The sequence below is a fragment of the Nerophis ophidion genome, linkage group LG23 (genome assembly GCF_033978795.1).
Source record: "Nerophis ophidion isolate RoL-2023_Sa linkage group LG23, RoL_Noph_v1.0, whole genome shotgun sequence".
Taxonomy (NCBI): Eukaryota; Metazoa; Chordata; class Actinopteri; order Syngnathiformes; family Syngnathidae; genus Nerophis; species Nerophis ophidion.
Genome location: NC_084633.1, coordinates 12275913 through 12295797, shown reverse-complemented (window position 1 = coordinate 12295797; position 19885 = coordinate 12275913). Strand labels below are relative to the sequence as shown.

The 19885-nt window shown below is 40.7% G+C and overlaps 1 protein-coding gene across 1 annotated transcript in view; it reads right to left on the bottom strand.

Moving 5' to 3' along the window:
• Positions 1 to 19267, bottom strand: part of abca3b (ATP-binding cassette, sub-family A (ABC1), member 3b) — a 94217-nt gene extending 74950 nt beyond the window's left edge. The window contains exons 1-3 of the mRNA XM_061884861.1: positions 19000 to 19267; positions 12969 to 13040; positions 6608 to 6854 (exon numbers count right to left, since the gene is read on the bottom strand). Of these exons, the coding sequence (XP_061740845.1) occupies positions 6608 to 6854; positions 12969 to 13022 (301 nt within the window). The 5' untranslated portion in view covers positions 13023 to 13040; positions 19000 to 19267. The remainder of the gene's footprint in view (positions 1 to 6607; positions 6855 to 12968; positions 13041 to 18999) is intronic.
• Positions 19268 to 19885: the final 618 nt, after the last annotated feature.

Here is a 19885-nt window from a genome sequence, read left to right as displayed (position 1 = left end):
ATGTGCGCGTGACGTCACGGGTTGTAGAGCTCCTCACATCCTCACATTGTTTACAATCATGGCCAAAAGCAGCAAGAGCGATTCGGACCAAGAAAGCGACGATATTCCAATTAATTTGAGCGAGGATGAAAGATTCGTGGATGAGGAAAGTGATAGTGAAGGACTAGAAAAAAAAAAAGAAACAAAAGACGAGGGCAGTGGGAGCGATTCAGATGTTATTAGACACATTTACTAGGATAATTCTGGAAAATCCCTTCTCCGCTTATTGAGTTACTAGTGTTTTAGTGAGATTATATAGTCGTACCTGAAAGTAGAAGGGGTGTGGCCACGGGTGTGGTGACCGCTAGTGTCTCTGAGGGAAGCCACGTTTCTCGACGAGGCGAAGCGAAGGCAGCCATTGGGGCCGGGCTGAGATTTTTTTTCCCCCCTCCTCCACGGTGGAAGCATCCCACGTTCGGGGTCGGCCGGTCGGAGGAGGCAAGAGAGTCCAAAGAGCCTCTTTGACAGGTGCACGAGGAACGACCCAAGCTCTCCGCTCATGTCTACGATAAGAGCTGACTTATTACCGTAATTTTCTCACCGAAACCTGCTGGTTGACATGTGGTAAGGAACCATGTTCGCTTGACCGCTCTGTTCCATAGTAAAGCGTCATGTCATCTTTTGGGAATGTAAACAAGGAAACAAGGAAACACCGGCTGTGTTTGTGTTGCTAAAGGCAGCCTCAATCCACCGCTTCCCACCTACATCTTTCTTCTTTGACGTCTCCATTATTAATTGAACAAATTGCAAAAGATTCAGCAACACAGATGACCAGAATACTGTGTAATTATGCGATTCAAGCAGGCGACTTATAGCTGGGATCGGGGCTGGAAAAATATGTCCGCTAAAATCTGTGACGCCACGCGCACGCGTCACCATACGCATCATCATACCGCGGCGTTTTCAACAGGATACTTCGAGACGGAATTTAAAATTGCAATTTAGTAAACTAAACTGGCCGTATTGGAATGTGTTGCAATGTTAAGATTTCATCATTGATATATAAACTATCAGACTGCGTGGTCGGTAGGTAGTAGTGGGTTTCAGTAGGCCTTTAAAATGTAGTATTAGAAATTACCGGTATCTGTTTCAAAAAGTAAAATGTATGACTTTTAAAAACGCCGCTGTACAGAGTGGTACACGGACGTAGGGTGAAGTAGAGCGCCAATAAACCTTAAAGGCACTGCTTTTGCGTGCCGGCCCAATCACATTATACCTACGGCTTTTCACACACACAAGTGAATGCAATTCATACTTGGTCAACAGCCATACAGGTCACACTGAGGGTGGCCGTATAAACAACTCTAACACTGATACAAATATGCGCCACACTGTGAACCCACACCAAACAAGAATGGCAAACACATTTCGGGAGAACATCCGCACCGTAACACAACAGAACAAATACCCAGAACCCCTTGCACTAACTCTTCCGGGACGCTACAATATATACCCTCCGCTGCCCCTCCCACCCCCCAACCCCGCCTACCTCAACCTCCTCATGCTCTCTCAGGGAGAGCATGTCCCAGATTCCAAGCTGCTGTTTTGAGGCATTTAAAAAAAAAAAAAATTGCACTTTGTGACTTCAATAATGAATATGGCAGTGCCATGTTGGCATTTTTATCCATAACTTGAGTTGATTTATTTTGGAAAACCTTGTTACATTGTTTAATGCATCCAGCGGGGCATCACAACAAAATTAGGCATGATAATGTGTTCATTCCATGATTGTATATAACGGTATCGGTTGATATAGGAGTCTGTAATTAAGAGTTTGACAATATCGGAATATCAGATATTGACAAAAAAAGCCATTATCGGACATCTCTAATCGTGATTAATCACAGGTGATTACTCCCTTGCATTATTAAAATCCTTAATATTTGTACAGAAATGCAATTTCATTATTAGAATGCCATTCAGGAACGTCTTACTTGAATGCATGTCATTTATTTGCCCAAAACTTGGAAAATTGTTATGGTTCATACTTCTGCCGCGTCACGGGAATGCTGCGGTTGCTCCTCCGCGTGGCTGCGAAGGATCAGCAATCAACACACCTGCCCGTGATGCGCAACCTGACTTCATAACCCAGCACGTCTTGAGATCCAGTGCCAGAACCTAGCTACTCGTACACGCACAGTAAGCTCATTACGTCTCCAGCCTTCTCACAAGTGCATATCCTCTCTCTGTGTTCCCTCCCCGTCGTGTTCATTGTGTTCCGTGTTGTTTCGTTCTCCGGCTTCCCGTCGCCCTTCCTCGTTGTCGAGCAGTGTGTCTCGTCTTCCTGGTTCCCCTCTGGACATCCTCTTGCCTCTCTGGATTTCGACCTCACGCCTGCCCACTGACCACGACGCCTCGCTCCAGCCCTTGACCTTCCGACTGTAATTGGACTTCCGAGCCTGCTTTTCCCTCTTTGGACTTCCGCCTCGATTTCAACACGCACTTTCAACACCCGGCAGTAACCACTCACATACAATTGCCACAAATAGTCACACTTCCATCAATTTGGATTACGCAGACACCTCACTTACAATTCAAGCTGTTAATAAATACGCTGACAGCTCTTCACTGTCTCACTGCCGTCTCCTTCTCCCGCTGTACTGTCACATAAATATTTTATCTTAAGTTCTTTCAGGTTTCAGGAATCACTCTACTTAAAGGCCAAATCTTTCTTTGTGTCTTTCTACTGTACTGTCTTGGGTTTTGTACTTACTAATGTTGTTACTTTATTGAATATTTATTCGTTATACATTTTTTTATTTCTATGCATATCATAAGGCACACTGCAATCTATTGAGTTCAGATGAATGCCAAATGATGTAAAACACAGTATATTGTGTTTTTATTCTACAGTCAGTTAATATAAACATCTTTGACGTTAAATTTGTTATCGAATAGAATAGAGGTTATCAGGTATCTACGGATCAGCCTCCACGGATGAAGCGCTAGCGGTTTAAAGTCGGGACCCCCAGGATGGACAACTCCTCTTTGCATCAGTTGGTGACATCTCAACGCTGCTGACTCGTCTCCATTCAAAATGATCCCCTGCTGGCTTCCCAATGGACTTGACTTTCACATGAAGTCGGGACCTGGGGTGGACGACTCCTAATGCATCAGTCAGTGACGTCTGTGCGCCCTGACGTCATACCGAAGTACATGTCAAATTACTTCCTTAACGTAAATGACCGCCATAACCACAACACCAGGGGGAGCTCCACAAACCACGTTAAACCCAGATTTCGATCTAACAAAGGTCTTAACTCATTCTCTTTCTATGCCACATCAATGTGGAATGCACTCCCAACAGGTATAAAAGTAAGTGCATCTCTATCCTCCTTCAAAACCGCTCTAAAACAACACCTCCAGGCAACATCAACACTTTACTAATACCCTCCTCCATTCACATCCCATCTCCCCGGATTATAAACAACTCAAATGTACTTCTAATGTATATACTTGTTCTTATGCTATGTGAACTCACTATGTTCTCTGCTGGCTGTACATATCCTACTAAATAAGACCAACACTGTTTCAATGTCCACATTTCTCTGTTGATGCAATTGTTGATGACTGAAGTTCTGATATCAACCAAAGCTCCTCATCCCACCCCCCGGATTGTAAATAATGTAAATAATTCAATGTATATACTATGATGATTAACTTGTGTGATGACTGTATTATGTTGATAGTATATATTTGTACCATGAATTGATTAACGTGGACCCCGACTTAAACAAGTTGAAAAACTGATTGGGGTGTTACCATTTAGTGGTCAATTGTACGGAATATGTACTGAACTGTGCAATCTACTAATAAAAGAATCAATCAATCAATCCATGCAAAAGGTCCCCTGCTGGCCCCACTATGGACTACACTCTCACATTATTAACTGTATCCACTCGGCATTCATTGTCACCCAGGTGGAGGTCCCACATCTGCGGTCCCTTCCTAGCTTTCTCATTGTTCCCATTGGGTTGAGTTTATCCTTGCCCTAATGTGGGATCTGAGCCAAGGATTTCATTGTGGCTTGAACAGTCCTTTAAAGGCCTACTGAAATGAGATCTTCTTATTCAAACGGGGATAGCAGGTCCATTCTATGTGTCATACTTGATCATTTCGCAATATTGCCATATTTTTGCTGAAAAGACTTAGTAGAGAACATCCACAATAAAGTTCGCAACTTTTGGTCGCTAATAAAAAAGCCTTGCCTTTACCGTAAGTAGCAGACGATGTGCGCGTAACGTCACGGGTTGTAGGGCTCCTCACATCCTCACATTGTCTATAATCATAGTCTCCAGCAGCAAGAGCTATTCGGACCGAGAAAGCGACGATTTCCCCATTAATTTGAGCGAGGATGAAAGACTTGTCGATGAGGAAAGTTAGAGTGAAGCACTAAAAAAAAAAAAAAAAAAAAAAAGTAAAGGCGACGGCTCAGGCGGCGGCAGTGGGACCGTTTCAGATGTAATTAGACACATTTACTAGGATAATTCTGGAAAATACATTATCTGCTTATTGTTTAAATAGTGTTTTAGTGAGATTATAAAGTCATACCTGAAAGTCGGGTGGCTGCGGTAAACGCCAGTGTCTCTGAGAGAAGCCGAGGAGCCAAGATCACAGCTGCCTTTTTGAGCTGCAGCAGGAGGTCGCATGATCCACTGAAGTCTCCGGTAAAAGCCGACTTAATATCACAATTTTTCCATCCAAAAACTTGCTGGTTGACGTAGAGAAACATGTTCGCTTGACCGCTCTGTGTTAAAGCTTCACAACAAACAGAAACACCGGCTGTGTTTCGGTTGCTAAAGGCAACTGCAATCCACCGCTTTCCACCAACAACATTCTTATTTGACGTCTCCATTATTAATTGAACAAATTGCAAAAGATTCAGCAACACAAATGTCCAAAATACTGTGTAATTATGCGATGAAAAGAGACGACGGGCTATTATGTCTCCTCCGACCAATAACGTTAAAAACACACGTCATCATTCGGCGACGTTTTCAACAGGAAACTGTGCGGGAAATTTAAAATTGTAATTTAGTAAACTAAACCGGCCGTATTGGCATGTGTTGCAATGTTAATATTTCATCATTGATATATAAACTATCAGACTGTGTGGTCGGTAGTTGTGGGTTTCAGTAGGCCTTTAAGACATTTTTGATTAAAGGCTATATAAGTAAACTTTGATTGATTGATTGATTGATTGATTGATTGATTGATTGATTGATTGAAGGCAGCGGGTGATCGCTCAAATGCAACTTCCTTACGGCCCTGTTAAAATTGTTCGGGCAAGTCGGTCTCTCCGAGCGTGCTGGTCAGCTTCTATTTCAGGGAAAGCCCCCATGAGACGGCCCGGTGTGGTGGTGCTGCCACGCTCAACCCTGGAAAAACCAATGGGAAGCGAGACCAAGACGATCCGTCTGCCCTGCTGTCCTGCATGAGCGCCCCGTCGGTTCGGTGTTTAGATGCCCTCTTAATGCGGAAAAAAGGGTTTCCATCATGCTTTTGCGAAAAACTTCAACATCAAAACGTCTCAAAATCAACACATTGCCATATTTGAGAGGTTTTTCGAAATATGGTGTTTCCATTACCATTTTTTTATTTGATATTTAGGTTTTGCGCATTTCTAAGTCTCCAAGTCCGAGTCCATGGTTCTAGTCCAAAAAAGGGTGGAGTGCCATCTCCGGGTTGGGGAGTAGATTCCTACCCCATGTGGAAGAGTTCAAGTACCTCGGAGTCTTGTTCACAAGTGAGGAAAGAGTGGATCGTGAGAACGACAGGCGGATCGGTGCGGCGTCTTCAATAATGTGGACGCTGTATCCATCCGTTGTGGTGAAGAAGGAGCTGAGCCGGAAGGCAAAGCTCTCAATTTACCGATCAATCAACATTCCCATCCTCACCTATGGTCATGAGCTTTGGGTTATGACCGAAAGAACAAGATCACGGATACACTCGACCGAAATGAGTTTCCTCCACCGGGTGGCTGGGCTCTCACTTAAAGATAGGGTGAGAGGATATGCCATTAGGGAGGAGTTCAAAGTAATGCCACTGCTCCTCCACATCGAGAGCCAGATGAGGGGGTTTAAGGCATCTGGTCAGGATGCCCCCTGAACGCCTCCTTAGGGAGGTTTTAAGGATACATCTGACCGGTAAGAGGCCACGGGAAAGACCCAGAACACGTTGAGAAGACTATGTCTACCGGCTGGCCTGGGAACGCCTCGGGATCCCCCGGGAGGACATGGATGAAGTGGCTGGGGAGAGGGAAGTCTGGGCGTCCCTGCTTAGGCTGCTGCCCCCGCGACCCGACCTCGGATAAACAGTAGAATATGGATGGATGGATGGCATTTCTAAGGGTAATGGAAACGCAGCTAGTTACCTCGTTGAGTAACTAATTACTGAGTTACTAACTCAATTACTTTTTAGGAGAAGTAATTTGTAACTGTAACTAAATACTTTTATAAGGGAAGATAACCAACAATGCTCACAATAGTTGTGTATAAAGGACTCCAAATATTTGGCGCTAGTCTGCAAACACCAAAAACACACCTTTACCCCACAAGCTATTACACACCTGAAGCTAAGACCAGGTTGCGTCGCACGTCCTCCGCCACCTGCCGCACCACGCTGGAGTTGGCCGGAACGTACGCCAACTGCAAATGTGTCCAGAAGCTTTTGGGAAGCATGTCCACCGAGTAGCTCTGGTAGACCGTGGCATTGGGGAAGTCCTTAAAAGGCACCTTCTGACGCAGCACGATGAGGATGCCGGAGAACAGCAGGGGTAAAATGATCTCCACCAGCGTTACCAGGAGTTGACGTTTCTGGAGGGAAAACATAGGGGGTCACGGGTTGTATGGTCATGGGTTTGACATATTGAGAGGAAGTAAAATGCAACTTTCGAGGTCCATGGGAAAATAGGAAGTAACACACTCCAAACTATATTAACTTTAAATTACACCAGTGGCATCCTTTGAGTTGTGGTCGAACTGCTATGGAAGACATGCTCGCATACATGTAATACAGATATCATCAAAGTTTTATAATTATTTGACAGAAATAGTCAATGGCTAATAGGCAATTTTTTGCCTGACCCTGCCCTGCAACAATGTTTTGCACGATGGTCATGTATTTCAGCCAATCTTGATTGAATTTGACATACTGCACAGTCTAACGAGAGTGTTAAACAAACTTGGCAGATAAAGCTGATACATGTGCTCGTCAGTACCCTACAGGTATGTTCCAAATTTGGTGGTGATTTGGTTAAACGCTGTAAAGTTAAGACAGGTGTTTTATAGAGCTGTGTGAGTCATTTCAAGTCAATCCGAGATATGGGATCAAACTTTTTGGTTGGATAACAGCGCCACCGTTTGGTGTATTTGCCAGAAAAATAATCGCACAGGCAACACAGTAGTAATGCACGTTTTGCGAAATGTTCAACTTTTTAGTTGGAGCGATTAAGAAGTAAAAATAATTGCTTGCATTAATTTTTTCACACAACTTTCTCTGTGAAGTTGGCATAAATTGTTTGGGCCTGACTTTACAAATAGGAACTATTTGTTCTTGATGGAGGTAAATGCAGATTAGAATTTCAAAATAGTGCTGCCAAATGATATATTTTTAAAAAATAATCACACTTTTAAATAAGTCACAGGTTATTTGCTTGAAAAATGTAAAATTAACTTAAAAAGGAGCCCAATATTTGTACTCAAATGCAATGTTATTGTCACAATGTCACAGACAAACATGTTTTGAATGTTTTACAGGAGTGCACTACATTTATTTGCTTACAACATGTCAAAAGTTGTATCTAAAATCCCATAATATTGTATTTTGAAGATAAATTTCCAGGCGCACTGACGTATGCATCGACCTGATCACTGACCTGCATTGCCTTTCAGATAACTATCCACGGTTAAGGTAAAAGAGCATTTATGGTCAAATGAAATCCATGAATAATCTGTGTATAGACACGAATAATGCAATATGTTTTTGTTATTAATCACATGAGTAACGTGTTAATTTTGACAGCTCTAATTTCATAATAATAATAATAATAATAATGGATTAGATTTATATCGCGCTTTTCTATTGTTATATACTCAAAGCGCTCACAGAGAAGTGGGAACCCATCATTCATTCACACCTGGTGGTGGTAAGCTACATCAGTAGCCACAGCTGCCCTGGGGTAGACTGACGGAAGCGTGGCTGCCAGTTTGCGCCTACGGCCCCTCCGACCACCACCAATCATTCATTCATCATCCATTTACCGGTGTGAGCGGCACCGGGGGCAAAGGGTGAAGTGTCCTGCCCAAGGACACAACGGCAGCGACTTTGATGTCCATAGGTGGGAAGCGAACCTGCAACCCTCAGGTTTCTGGCACGGCCGCTCTACCCACTATGCCATACCGCCCCAAAGGCAATGCAGCCGGGAGACACTATTAGGAAAAATAGTTTAACTTCTCACTTAATATCTTTAGTTAGCTTTTCAGCTGACTAAAGATAAAAAAAAGAACCACACAGTATAAAATATTTTAAGAAGTGTAATTTCAAACATTTCAAGCAATCATATGTGTTGCAAGCGTTGGCTCTTGTTTTGAAATGATGCTGTTTAAAAAAGAGGCAATTCAGCGTCCACATAATTGGATTCTTGTGACTAGTGCTCTGAACACAGACTGCATTTCTAATTTGGTAATTTGACCACATTTCAAATTATTGCTTTTTTTTGTCTCGACAGCTGATCTAATAACTTTTTGGCCCCATTTGAACTCGCTCACTTTAAACGCTGCTCCTATGCATTTTAATGTATCAGAAAAAACACTTATGCATGCACTACATACCATAGAAAGACAATTTACATACACTCATCAAGGAAATTAACTATGGCTGCAACGATTAAACCATTGATTCGATAATAAAAAAGCTTTGATTTATATTCTGGTTTCATAAATTTTGCTAATAAAAATATATCAAATATACAAGTACAACCCATTTATCATTTATTTAATTATTGGTGTGTGGGTGTTATTATCTGTGTGGCGGCAAACATCTTAAGAGTTTGTTGTTTATTTATTATTATTATTAATGCACATATATGAAAAGTGCAGTTTCAATGTTGTTGATGTGCATTTATTCGGGAAAAAAAAAAGGTTTCTGTCAAGCGGAAAATGTGTTATTTTAAATACTTTCCAAAAATACGCTTTGAGGCTATAAAGTGTGTTTTATCACATTACTCGTTTATCCCACAAACAAATCGACAGATTACTAAAATAATCCATAGCTACAGAGTAGGGCTGGGCGATATGGGCTTTCATTGTTATCTCGATATCTTTAGGCCATGTCACGATACACGATACATATCTCGATATTTTGCCTTAGCCTTGAATGAACACTTGATGCATATAATCACAGCAGTATGATGATTCTATGTGTCTTCATTAAAACATTATAGTTCATACTGCATTAACTCATTTTAAACTTTCATGCAGAGAGGGAAATCCCAACTAATTTAATTTTCCAAAACTCTATTAAAGTTATTAGGCAGTGGCACAAACATTCGTGGCATTTCCAAAACAGAAAGTGCAAGATTCTCAGAGACATTTTAAAACAAGCTGTAAGAGCACTTTTGTGAATGATGTGACTAAAATGACTTATCAAAACAACACTAAATTAAAGTGTAATTTTTGTACAGAACGCCACTACAATAGTTAAAACAAACGAAGTGCACTTTTGTGTATGATGTCACACAAGATATTTCAATAACTGTCAAATAAAAATGAGCTGCATAATAGGAAATCAAATAGTGTATGTCCTTCACTATGTGGTAGGTTCCTGCGGACGTTCTTTCCTTCTGTTGTTGATTTTTTTTCATACGGTGTTGATCTGGAAATAGTTGCTTCGGCATTTTATGGGTGTGGCACCAGCCGGAGATGTTGACATGCGGAGTTTCAAGCACTCCTCATTCTCTAGCGGGTGACTTTTCAAATGATGCTACATTAGCAGTGCTGCTACTTTTTGTAGAAACGCTTTTGCCGCATAAATGTTGAACATATTCCCACTTGAAGCCAAATCACTGCCAGACGATGGATCCCGTGCTGATTTTCTTGGGAATTAATTATTCCTCCATTTGTTAGCAGATTCGCACCTTCTATCTCTCGTATTACCACCCGCACCGCACCGTTAGCATCACAGTTAACGTAAACATGTCGCTACCTGTCTGCTCTGCTGTAGCCTGTGACGTTGCACACGTGACATATGTAAGAAGGTGTGCTTGTTTTAAGTTTCAGTGAGAAGGAGAGAGAAGAAAGAGTGGGAAACACATGCAGTGTAATGCCCGCAGCTAAAAGCAACTGCGTGAGAATGTATACTCGTATATCACGATATGGTCATTTTTTATATCGCACACAGACGAACTCGCAACATATCGAGTATATTGATATATCGTCCAGCCCTACTACAGAGCTATAATTATAGTACATTTCGGGCCGTTAATGATTTGTAAGAACTGTTTAATGATTTAAAATATTATTTGATAATTTGGAAAAACAAGAATTTGTTGCACAGGATTGAAGATCATTTAAACAGGATTACATTTTTACAAAGACGTTTCAATATATGTAAAGTCACCTAAATCCTACAATAAATTGCACTTTAGGTTCCAGAATGCCTATTTACATCGAGACTAAGCCCTAAACTTCTTGTTATTGCTCATCATTGACCAGCTGTATGTAGTTTCACAAAGGATTTGTTCCATGAAAGATGTTTAGAACATCAGATATTAGTTTACAATACAAATGCAACAATGATGTTTTCTTTGGCTCAACCTTATAATGAGCTACAGAACAAGACAACCCAGAAATACCAGATCAGGTAGCTGGTAAATCATGCAGAGTTGAAAGTCAAAACAAAAAAAGCAAACGTGATATTAAATGACTGGTGTTTTAAAATGATGGGATTCAACAGACAAAGCGAAGGTCTGTTGTGCAGCTAAAATATGCATTTTTTTTCCTTCCCAGTCTCCAGGCAGCCACAAGGGCAAGCCGCGGGGATTTGATAAAGCTTGAATGGAGCGACAGCCTCACAAAAACCCACACACAAAGAGCAAGCATGCAGGTGCATATCGGAATATTTGCTGCGTTGTGTAACCTTTACCTGATATTGGGAATTTATGCAAGTGGCATTTTGAAGTGGCAAGAAATGTGCCAATAGTCTGTGCTTGTGGGCGGCAGCGTGCACTGTGATTTATTAACTTAATAGGGATATAGACATTTTAAAAGGTGCAACATAAGTAACAGGTGAGTCGATAGATTCCTTTAACTGCTTGTCTGTCTCAACGATGCCACTTTGTTTGTTTTTTTCAAGATTATTGTATATGTGGTGTTCCTGACCGAAATTGAAATGCATAAAGTCGTGGTCAAAGGTTTGCATAGACTTGTAAAGAACATAATGTCATGGCTGTCTTCAGTTTCCAATCATTTCTACAACTCTTATTTTTTTGTGATAGAGTGATTGGAGCACATGCTTGACATCACATGGACAAAGATAAGACCTTCTGGAGGAAAGTTCTGTGGTCAGACGAAACAAAAATTGAGCTGTTTGGCCACAATACCCAGCAATATGTTTGGAGGAGAAAAGGTGAGGCCTTTAATCCCAGGAACACCATCCTACCGGCAAGCATGGTGGTAGTATTATGCTTTGGGCCTGTTTTGCTGCCAATGGAACTGGTGCTTTACAGAGAGTAAATGGGACAATGAAAAAGGAGGATTACCTCCAAATTCTTCAGGACAACATAAAATCATCAGCCTGGAGGGTTGGGTCTTGGTCGCAGTTGGGTGTTCCAACAGGACAATGACCCCAAACACATGTCAAAAGTGGTAAAGGAAGGGCTAAATCAGGCTACAATTAAGGTTTTAGCATGGCCTTCCCAAAGTGGCTTAAACGTGTGGACAATGCTGAAGAAACAAGTCGATGTCAGAAAACCAACAAAATTAGCCGAACTGCACCGATTTTGTCAAGAGGAGTGGTCAACAATTCAAACAGAAGCTTGTGAATGGCTACCAAAAGCGCCTTATTGCAGTGAAACCTGCCAAGGGACATGTAAGCAAATATTAACATTGCTGTATGTATACTTTTGACCCAGCAGATTTGGTCACATTTTCAGTAGAACCCACTCGATGTCCATTGCACCGGTCTCCTCTAAAGGGGGGGGTCACTCAAATCTGCAGTCCTCTCCAAGCATTCTAATTGTCATCCCACTGGGTTTAGTTTTTCCATGCCCTGATGTGGGATCTGAAACGAGGATGTTGTTGTGGCTTTTGCAGCCCTTTGAGACACTTGTGATTTAGGGCTATATAAATAAACATTGATTGATTGATTGATTGATTGATTGATTGATTGACCCATAATAAATTCAGAAAAGAACCAAACTTCATGTAAGTTTTTTGTGACCAACAAGCATGTGCTCCAATCACTCTATCACAAAAAAATAAGAGTTGTAGAAATATTTGGTAACTCAAGACAGCCATGACATTATGTTCTTTACAAGTGTATGTAAACATTTGACCACGACTGTATATCCACATCCAAACCCTTTGATTGCAGAAAAATGGCCAACACCCTCATGTCCTAGCAGCCCTAATATAAGGCTTGCATGTCATTTGGAGCAAAGTCACAATCACACCGTTTATGTGTTCGTTCTGCTCAAAATCATCATGCTAATCATTTACTTTCCCTGTTTCTCTATTTTGTTGTTTAGCACCTTAACGACACAGGTCTAGAAAAAAACCTATTACACACCAACATTTTCATACACTGCAGGAAGACTGGGTACAGGTAGACTAAACCAGTTCCTGGTTGACATAACAATAACAATGGAATGCACTGTTGAAACAGCTACAGTACGTGGGACAACTGCACAGTTGGAAAGAATGTCAACTTACCTGGTGAAGATAATTTTTCCACACCAAGAGCCCAAACTGCCTCATGATAGCCATCTTGAAGCGTACACCGCTCTAGAAAAAAAAGAGCAATATTTCAAGTTAAAGGTAAATCACCGCTGATTGTCACACACACACTAGGTGTGGTGTAATTATTCTCAACATTTGACCCATTAGTTGCAAGTTCAATCGTACATCCGTTACCCATTTTCTATACCACTTCTGCTTATTATTAATGCAGGTGAGCTGGAGCTTATCTCAACTGACTTTTTGGGGAAGAAAAAAAAAAAGGGGTAGATGCACTCTGGACTGGTCACCAGCCAATCACAGAGCACATTTAAACAAACACTACACCATTCACGGGCTTCACGGTGGCAGAGGGGATAGTGCGTCTGCCTCACAATACGAAGGTCCTGCAGTCCTGGGTTCAAATCCAGGCTCGGGATCTTTCTGTGTGGGGTTTGCATGTTGTCCCCGTGAATGCGTGGGTTCCCTCCGGGTACTCCGGCTTCCTCCCACTTCCAAAGACATGCACCTGGGGATAGGTTGATTGGCAACACTAAAAATTGGCCCTAGTGTGTGAATGTGAGTGTGAATGTTGTCTGTCTATCTGTGTTGGCCCTGCGATGAGATGGCGACTTGTCCAGGGTGTACCCCGCCTTCCGCCCGATTGTAGCTGAGATAGGCGCCAGCGCCCCCCGCGGCCCCGAAAGGGAATAAGCGGTAGAAAATGGATGGATGGATACACCATTCACATTTACACATACAGACAACAGGCAAGCACATACTTTGGATAACCAAAAAAGATGCTTGAAACATTATATAATATCCAATTGTGGAACATATGTATTTGCATGTGCAACATTGTTTGTAAAATTTGAAATAATACATTTACCAGCTTTTCAAATGCCACATAAATGATGTGGTGGACCACATAATGATTTGGCAGGCCACATTTAAAATATGTGGCCGACCACACATAATTATGTGGGGTGCCACATGTGCAACGTTGTTTGTAAAATTTGAAATAATACATTTTCCACCTTTTCGAATGCCACATAAATGACGTGGTGGACCATATAGAATGATTTGGTGGGCCATGTTAAAACATGTGGCTGACAGCATAAAATTATGTGGCAGACCACACATAATTATGTGGGGTGCCACATGTGCAACATTGTTTGTAAAATTTGAAATAATACATTTACCACCTTTTCGAATGCCACATAAATGATGTGGTGGACCACATAGAATGATTTGGCAGGCCAAATTAAAAATATGTGGCCGATAGCGAAAAATTATGTGGCAGACCACGTATAATTATGTGGGGTGCCACATGTGCAACATTGTTTGTAAAATTTGAAATAACACATTTACCACCTTTTCGAATGCCACATAAATGACGTGGTGGACCACATAGAATGATTTGGTGGGCCACATTAAAACATGTGGCTGACAGCATAAAATTATGTGGCAGGCCTCACATAATTATGTGAGGTGCCACTTTAAAATTAAGGGACAGGCCACATTAAAATGAAGCAGCGGTCCACAATAAAATGTGGCAGACCAAGATAAAATGACGTGTTATGTTAGACCACATTAGAATGATCTGGCCGTAGATAACTTGTACCCCACCTCTCAAACCCCAGACATGTAAATAAAGAGGCTCTCTCTACAGGCAGAATTAGATGTCCTTGTGACAAACCGTGCTAATGGACAAATACTTTGTTAATGTTCAATGTTCATGTTCAATGTTAACAAAGGAAAAATAATAATGTGTCGGGTCACATTAAAATGATGTGGTCTCCAATGGGTCATATTTTGGGGGTGTGTAGGATGCCATCGTAGTATATACATCCAGTAACAATACATCCAAAAAAGGTCTGCAGCGATTTTTCGATTAGGTCAGGGGTCTGCAACCCAATATGTTGAAAGAGCCATATTGGACCAAAAATACAAACCTGTCTGGAGCCGCAAAAAATTAAAAGCCTGTGTATAAGTTTTATAATAACGGCAACACATGACATAAGTGTCTATATCAGCTATAATAACCTACTATCAAATTGACTATGTGTCGCAGGCTGAAGCAAATATTTGTTGACAGAAATGTTGAAATTTCATATTTATTGTACACATTTTTACAACATTAGAAAATTAGTAAATCAGAAGCTACTCAGAAGGTGAGATAACGCCTGGAAATTACTGGCTTTTAATGGCAAAAGTTTTAGATGTGTGTGTCCAAGTTAAGGCTGTCTTCTTTTAATAGTTTTATTAAAATCTTTGGCAAGCTAGGTAATGTTTGCTGTGGTCTGGGACAACATGGGACACAAACAACTATCTGAAATGTAGCCAATATTATATACAGATAATGTGTCATGGGACATGCAAATATAAATTATATACAAAAAGGATAAATGTAAACAATATTGAATGAGCTCAAATATACCTATAAATGGGGATATAATGATGCAATATGTACATACAGCTAGCCTAAATAGCATGTTAGCATTGATTAGCTTGTGCATTCACGCACAGCATGAAACTTTTGGTGGAGAAAATGGGACAAAGAAGGAGTGGAATAATTTACATGTAAACAAACTTGCATCACAGTCCACACTATGGTGAGTTCAAGAACCGCCGAAATTAGTACGCCAAAACAATGTTCACCAAATACTCTCATCAGTGAAGCATACACACAAACACATTAAACAGTGGGTTTTCTAACAATTGGGAAGGTCTGTGTCATGTTTGTCCTCAAACAAAAACATATTATTGTTATTTTTGCCCAATCTTTATCCATCTTCAACTGTTTTTTGAAAATGCTCCGCATGCGGCTTAAGAGTTGCGGGATGCTGACCCCTGGATTAGGTCGATTAGAAAAAAAGCTTAGCTTTATATAGTCTTGCTTTGATTAATCCTTTAAGGAGTGCAATTACTAAAAAGTAATAAAATCTGAACCGTATGGAGTGACCGAAAGATTAAATACGCAGACATAGTGCAATTGAGTGCACATGAGAGCAGTGGCGCGTGGGTGCTGAGATCTATTTCATTTTTTGTTATTGCACACACGCTAAAAGTGCATTTTAAATGTTGATTATGTGCACCTATCAGAAAAAAGAATGAAGGTTATGGCAAGCAGAAACATATTTTTTTATTCAAACTACTTTCCCTAAAATACGCATAGACTAATCCACTCGGTTACTAATATAATCGAGAGCAGCAGTCGTACATCAAACATATACGGTGTTTAAAAACAGTCAGTTTCTACTAGTGTCAGTCAAGTTCTTGAGTTATATTACACAAAAACAAAAGAAGACAAAAATGAGAAGTGAAAGTGGGGGAATATGACATAAGACAGTAAAAACAGTTTTAAAAAAAAATGTGTGGGACAAGAATCACAAGCGGAACCAGAGCAAAAAAAAATAAATTTCTGCAAATTTAGAATCGTACAAAGTACTTCAATTACATAAAAAAAAAAAGAAAATATATTGTTGTGTAGGCATAGATATACGCCACACTGTTATTTTCAGTGTACCTACATATATCTTATGTTGCACACCTGGTAGTCTTTTTTCTAAAAAGTTGAGTTGAGTTTATGTGGAACATGCATGCATACAACATGATTCATCTCAATTTCCAGTTTCTCTATTCAACATGTTTGAAAAGGAGTAAGAAAAAGCAGAGCTTATTTAATCCTATCCCTTTTCCTTTACATAGCAGTTGCTAAACTTTTTGTTCACTTCCTGATCTCAATTTATTCACAATATACTCCATAAATAAGAATAAACAAAGATTAAGAAATAACAATTGGTGAAGTAAGTTATATTTCATATGGTGAGGTTAGTTATATTATCTTGAAAAATAATAAATTCAGAATGTTTATCTGGGCTCTTCTTTCTACAAACCCCGTTTCCATATGAGTTGGGAAATTGTGTTAGATGTAAATATAAACGGAATACAATGATTTGCCAATCCTTCACAACCCATATTCAGTTGAATATGCTACAAAGACAACATATTTGATGTTCAAACTGATAAACCTTTTTTTTTGGCAAATAATAATTAACCTTAGAATTTGATGCCAGCAACATGTGACAAAGAAGTTGGGAAAGGTGGCAATAAATACTGATAAAGTTGAGAAATCCTCATCAAACACTTATTTGGAACATCCCACAGGTGTGCAGGCTAATTGGGAACAGGTGGGTGCCATGATTAGGTATAAAAGCACCTTCCATGAAATGCTAAGGAATTCACAAACAAGGATGGGGTGAAGGTCACCACTTTGTAAGCAAATTGTTGAACAGTATTAGAACAACATTCCTCAACGAGCTATTGCAGGGAATTTAGGGATTTTACCATCTACGGTCCGTAAAATCATCACAAGGTTCAGACAATCTGGAGAAATCACTGCACGTAAGCGATGATATTACGGACCGTTGATCCCTCAGGCGGTACTGCATCAAAAACAGACATCAGTGTGTAAAGGATGTCACCACATGGGCTCAGGAACACTTCATAAAACCACTGTCAGTAACTACAGTTGGTTGCTACATCTGTAAGTGCAAATTAAAACTCTGCTATGCAAGGAACGCCGCTGGCTTCGCTGGGCCCGAGCTCATCTACGAAGGACTAATGCAAAGTGGAAAGGTGTTCTGTGGTCTGACGAGTCCACATTTCAAATTATATTGGGAAACTGTGGACGTGGCGTCCTCCAGAACAAAGAGGAAAATAACCATCCGGATTGTTATAGGCGCAAAGTTCAAAAGCCAGCATCTGTGATGGGTTGGGGGTGTATTAATGCTCAAGGCATGGGTAACTTACACATCTCTGAAGGCACAATTAATGCTGAAAGGTACATACAGGTTTTGGAGCAACATATGTTGTCATCCAAGCAACGTTATCATGGACGCCCCTGCTTATTTCAGCAAGACCATGCCTAGCCACGTGTTACAAAAGCGTGGTTTCGTAGTAAAAGAGTGCGGGTACTTTCCTGGCCCGCCTGCAGTCCAGACCTGTCTCCCATCAAAAATGTGTGGCGCATTATGAAGCGTAAAATACGACAGCGGAGACCACGGACTATTGAACGACTAAAGCTCTACATAAAACAAAAATGGGAAAGAATTTGAGTTTGACTCTAGTCTGCAACTATGAAGAGACATGAGGGCGGTGAAGTTAATGCACGATACAAGAAACGAATATGATAACATGCCCATGACTGCTTTGGCTTAAATATGATTGGTGAAAAATGGTAGTCCCCATCTACCTCACCTGTGACTGCTTCAGCTTAAAAAAATCCACTTTGAAAGCTTCAACAATTAGTTTCCTCAGTTCCCAAACGTTTATTGAGTGTTGTTGTTAAAAGAAAAGGCGATGTAACACAGTGGTGAACATGCCCTTTCCCAACTACTTTGGTATGTGTTGGAGCCATGAAATTCTAAGTTAATTATTATTATCAAAAAAAATTAAAGTTTGTGAGTTTGAACATCAAATATTTTGTCTTTGTAGTGCATTCAACTGGATATGGGTTGAAAGGGATTTGCAAATCATTGTATTCCGTTTATATTTACATCCAACACAATTTCTCAACTCATATGGAAACGGGGTTTGTATACTGTAAACATTTTTAAGTTTGAAGAGTTTCTTTATGTAGATTATATCAATGCATTGTTTGATTTCTTAGCTTAATCCTTTCCATAATTTCATTCCACATACTGATATACTGAAGGTCTTAAATGTTGTACGTGCGTACAAATGTTTTAAATTACATTTAAGAGAATTCTGGAAAAAAAAAAAACGCTCAAGTCGTTTCCTTATTGCCTCTGAGCCCGCCTTACGCCATCTATGATTGGTCCAAAAGGCTTTACCGTCCTTCTGATTGGACAACAAATCTGCTCGTCAACCCCCAGGGGCTTCCTGGTGGTGAATGTTAACGATGGAGCTGAGGGTCATCGCTATTAAATCCACTAACATTAAAAAAAAATAATAATAATAACATCCCGAGCGGTGTGTTAAAGTATCCGAACGGTTAATTTACCACAAAACTCCGCAAGCGGAGGTCCTTTTCCTCTTTGTCGCGGTAACAGCTCGTCCTCTTCGGCTTAACGTGACAGACACAAAGGCATCGCTGCGGTCTTCTTCCGACAATATGGAGAGGGTCCGGTTAGCATGAGCGAAGCGACATAAAAATCCACCACATCGTCCAGGGGCTCACCCTCCAGCTGCTGGCCGCTTCCGAGCGAGGCAATGACGGCGCACTGGCTAGCAATTCATCGGGAAAACGACACGGAACAGTCAACAAAACACGTCATGGGTCACGTGACCTCCACTGATAACACACACGTTCGCGTCCTACAGTAGGATATGGAACTTGAAAAATACAAATAAAAACTCCGAAAGAATATTTAATTTGTAGTCAAAAATTAAAACCAGGTTTTTCCTAACTTTTTCTACAAATACAAAAAAAATATATATACTTTTTTTTTTTTTTTTTTTCCCCCTTTGCCTTTTTTCTGCGTATGTCATTTGTTTAGGAATAAAGAATAAAGAGAATCCTTTTTTCAAAGATCTTTATTGTCACATGTGAAATGTGTCTTCTGCGTGTAACCCATCCTCTTTTAGACAGGATCTAGGCCAGGGGGTAGGGAACCTATGGCTCTAGAGCCAGATGTGGCTCTTTTGATGACTACATATGTCTCTCAGATAATTATATGTATATAGCGCTTTTCTCTAGTGACTCAAAGCGCTTTACAAAGTGACACCCAATATCTAAGTTACATTTAAACCGGTGTGTAAAGTGTCTTGCCCAAGGACACAACGGCAGTGACTAGGATGGCGGAAGCGGGAATCGAACCTGGAACCCTCTGGTTGCTAGCACGGCCACCCTACCAACCGAGCTATGCCGAGTAACCGCGTAATACTCT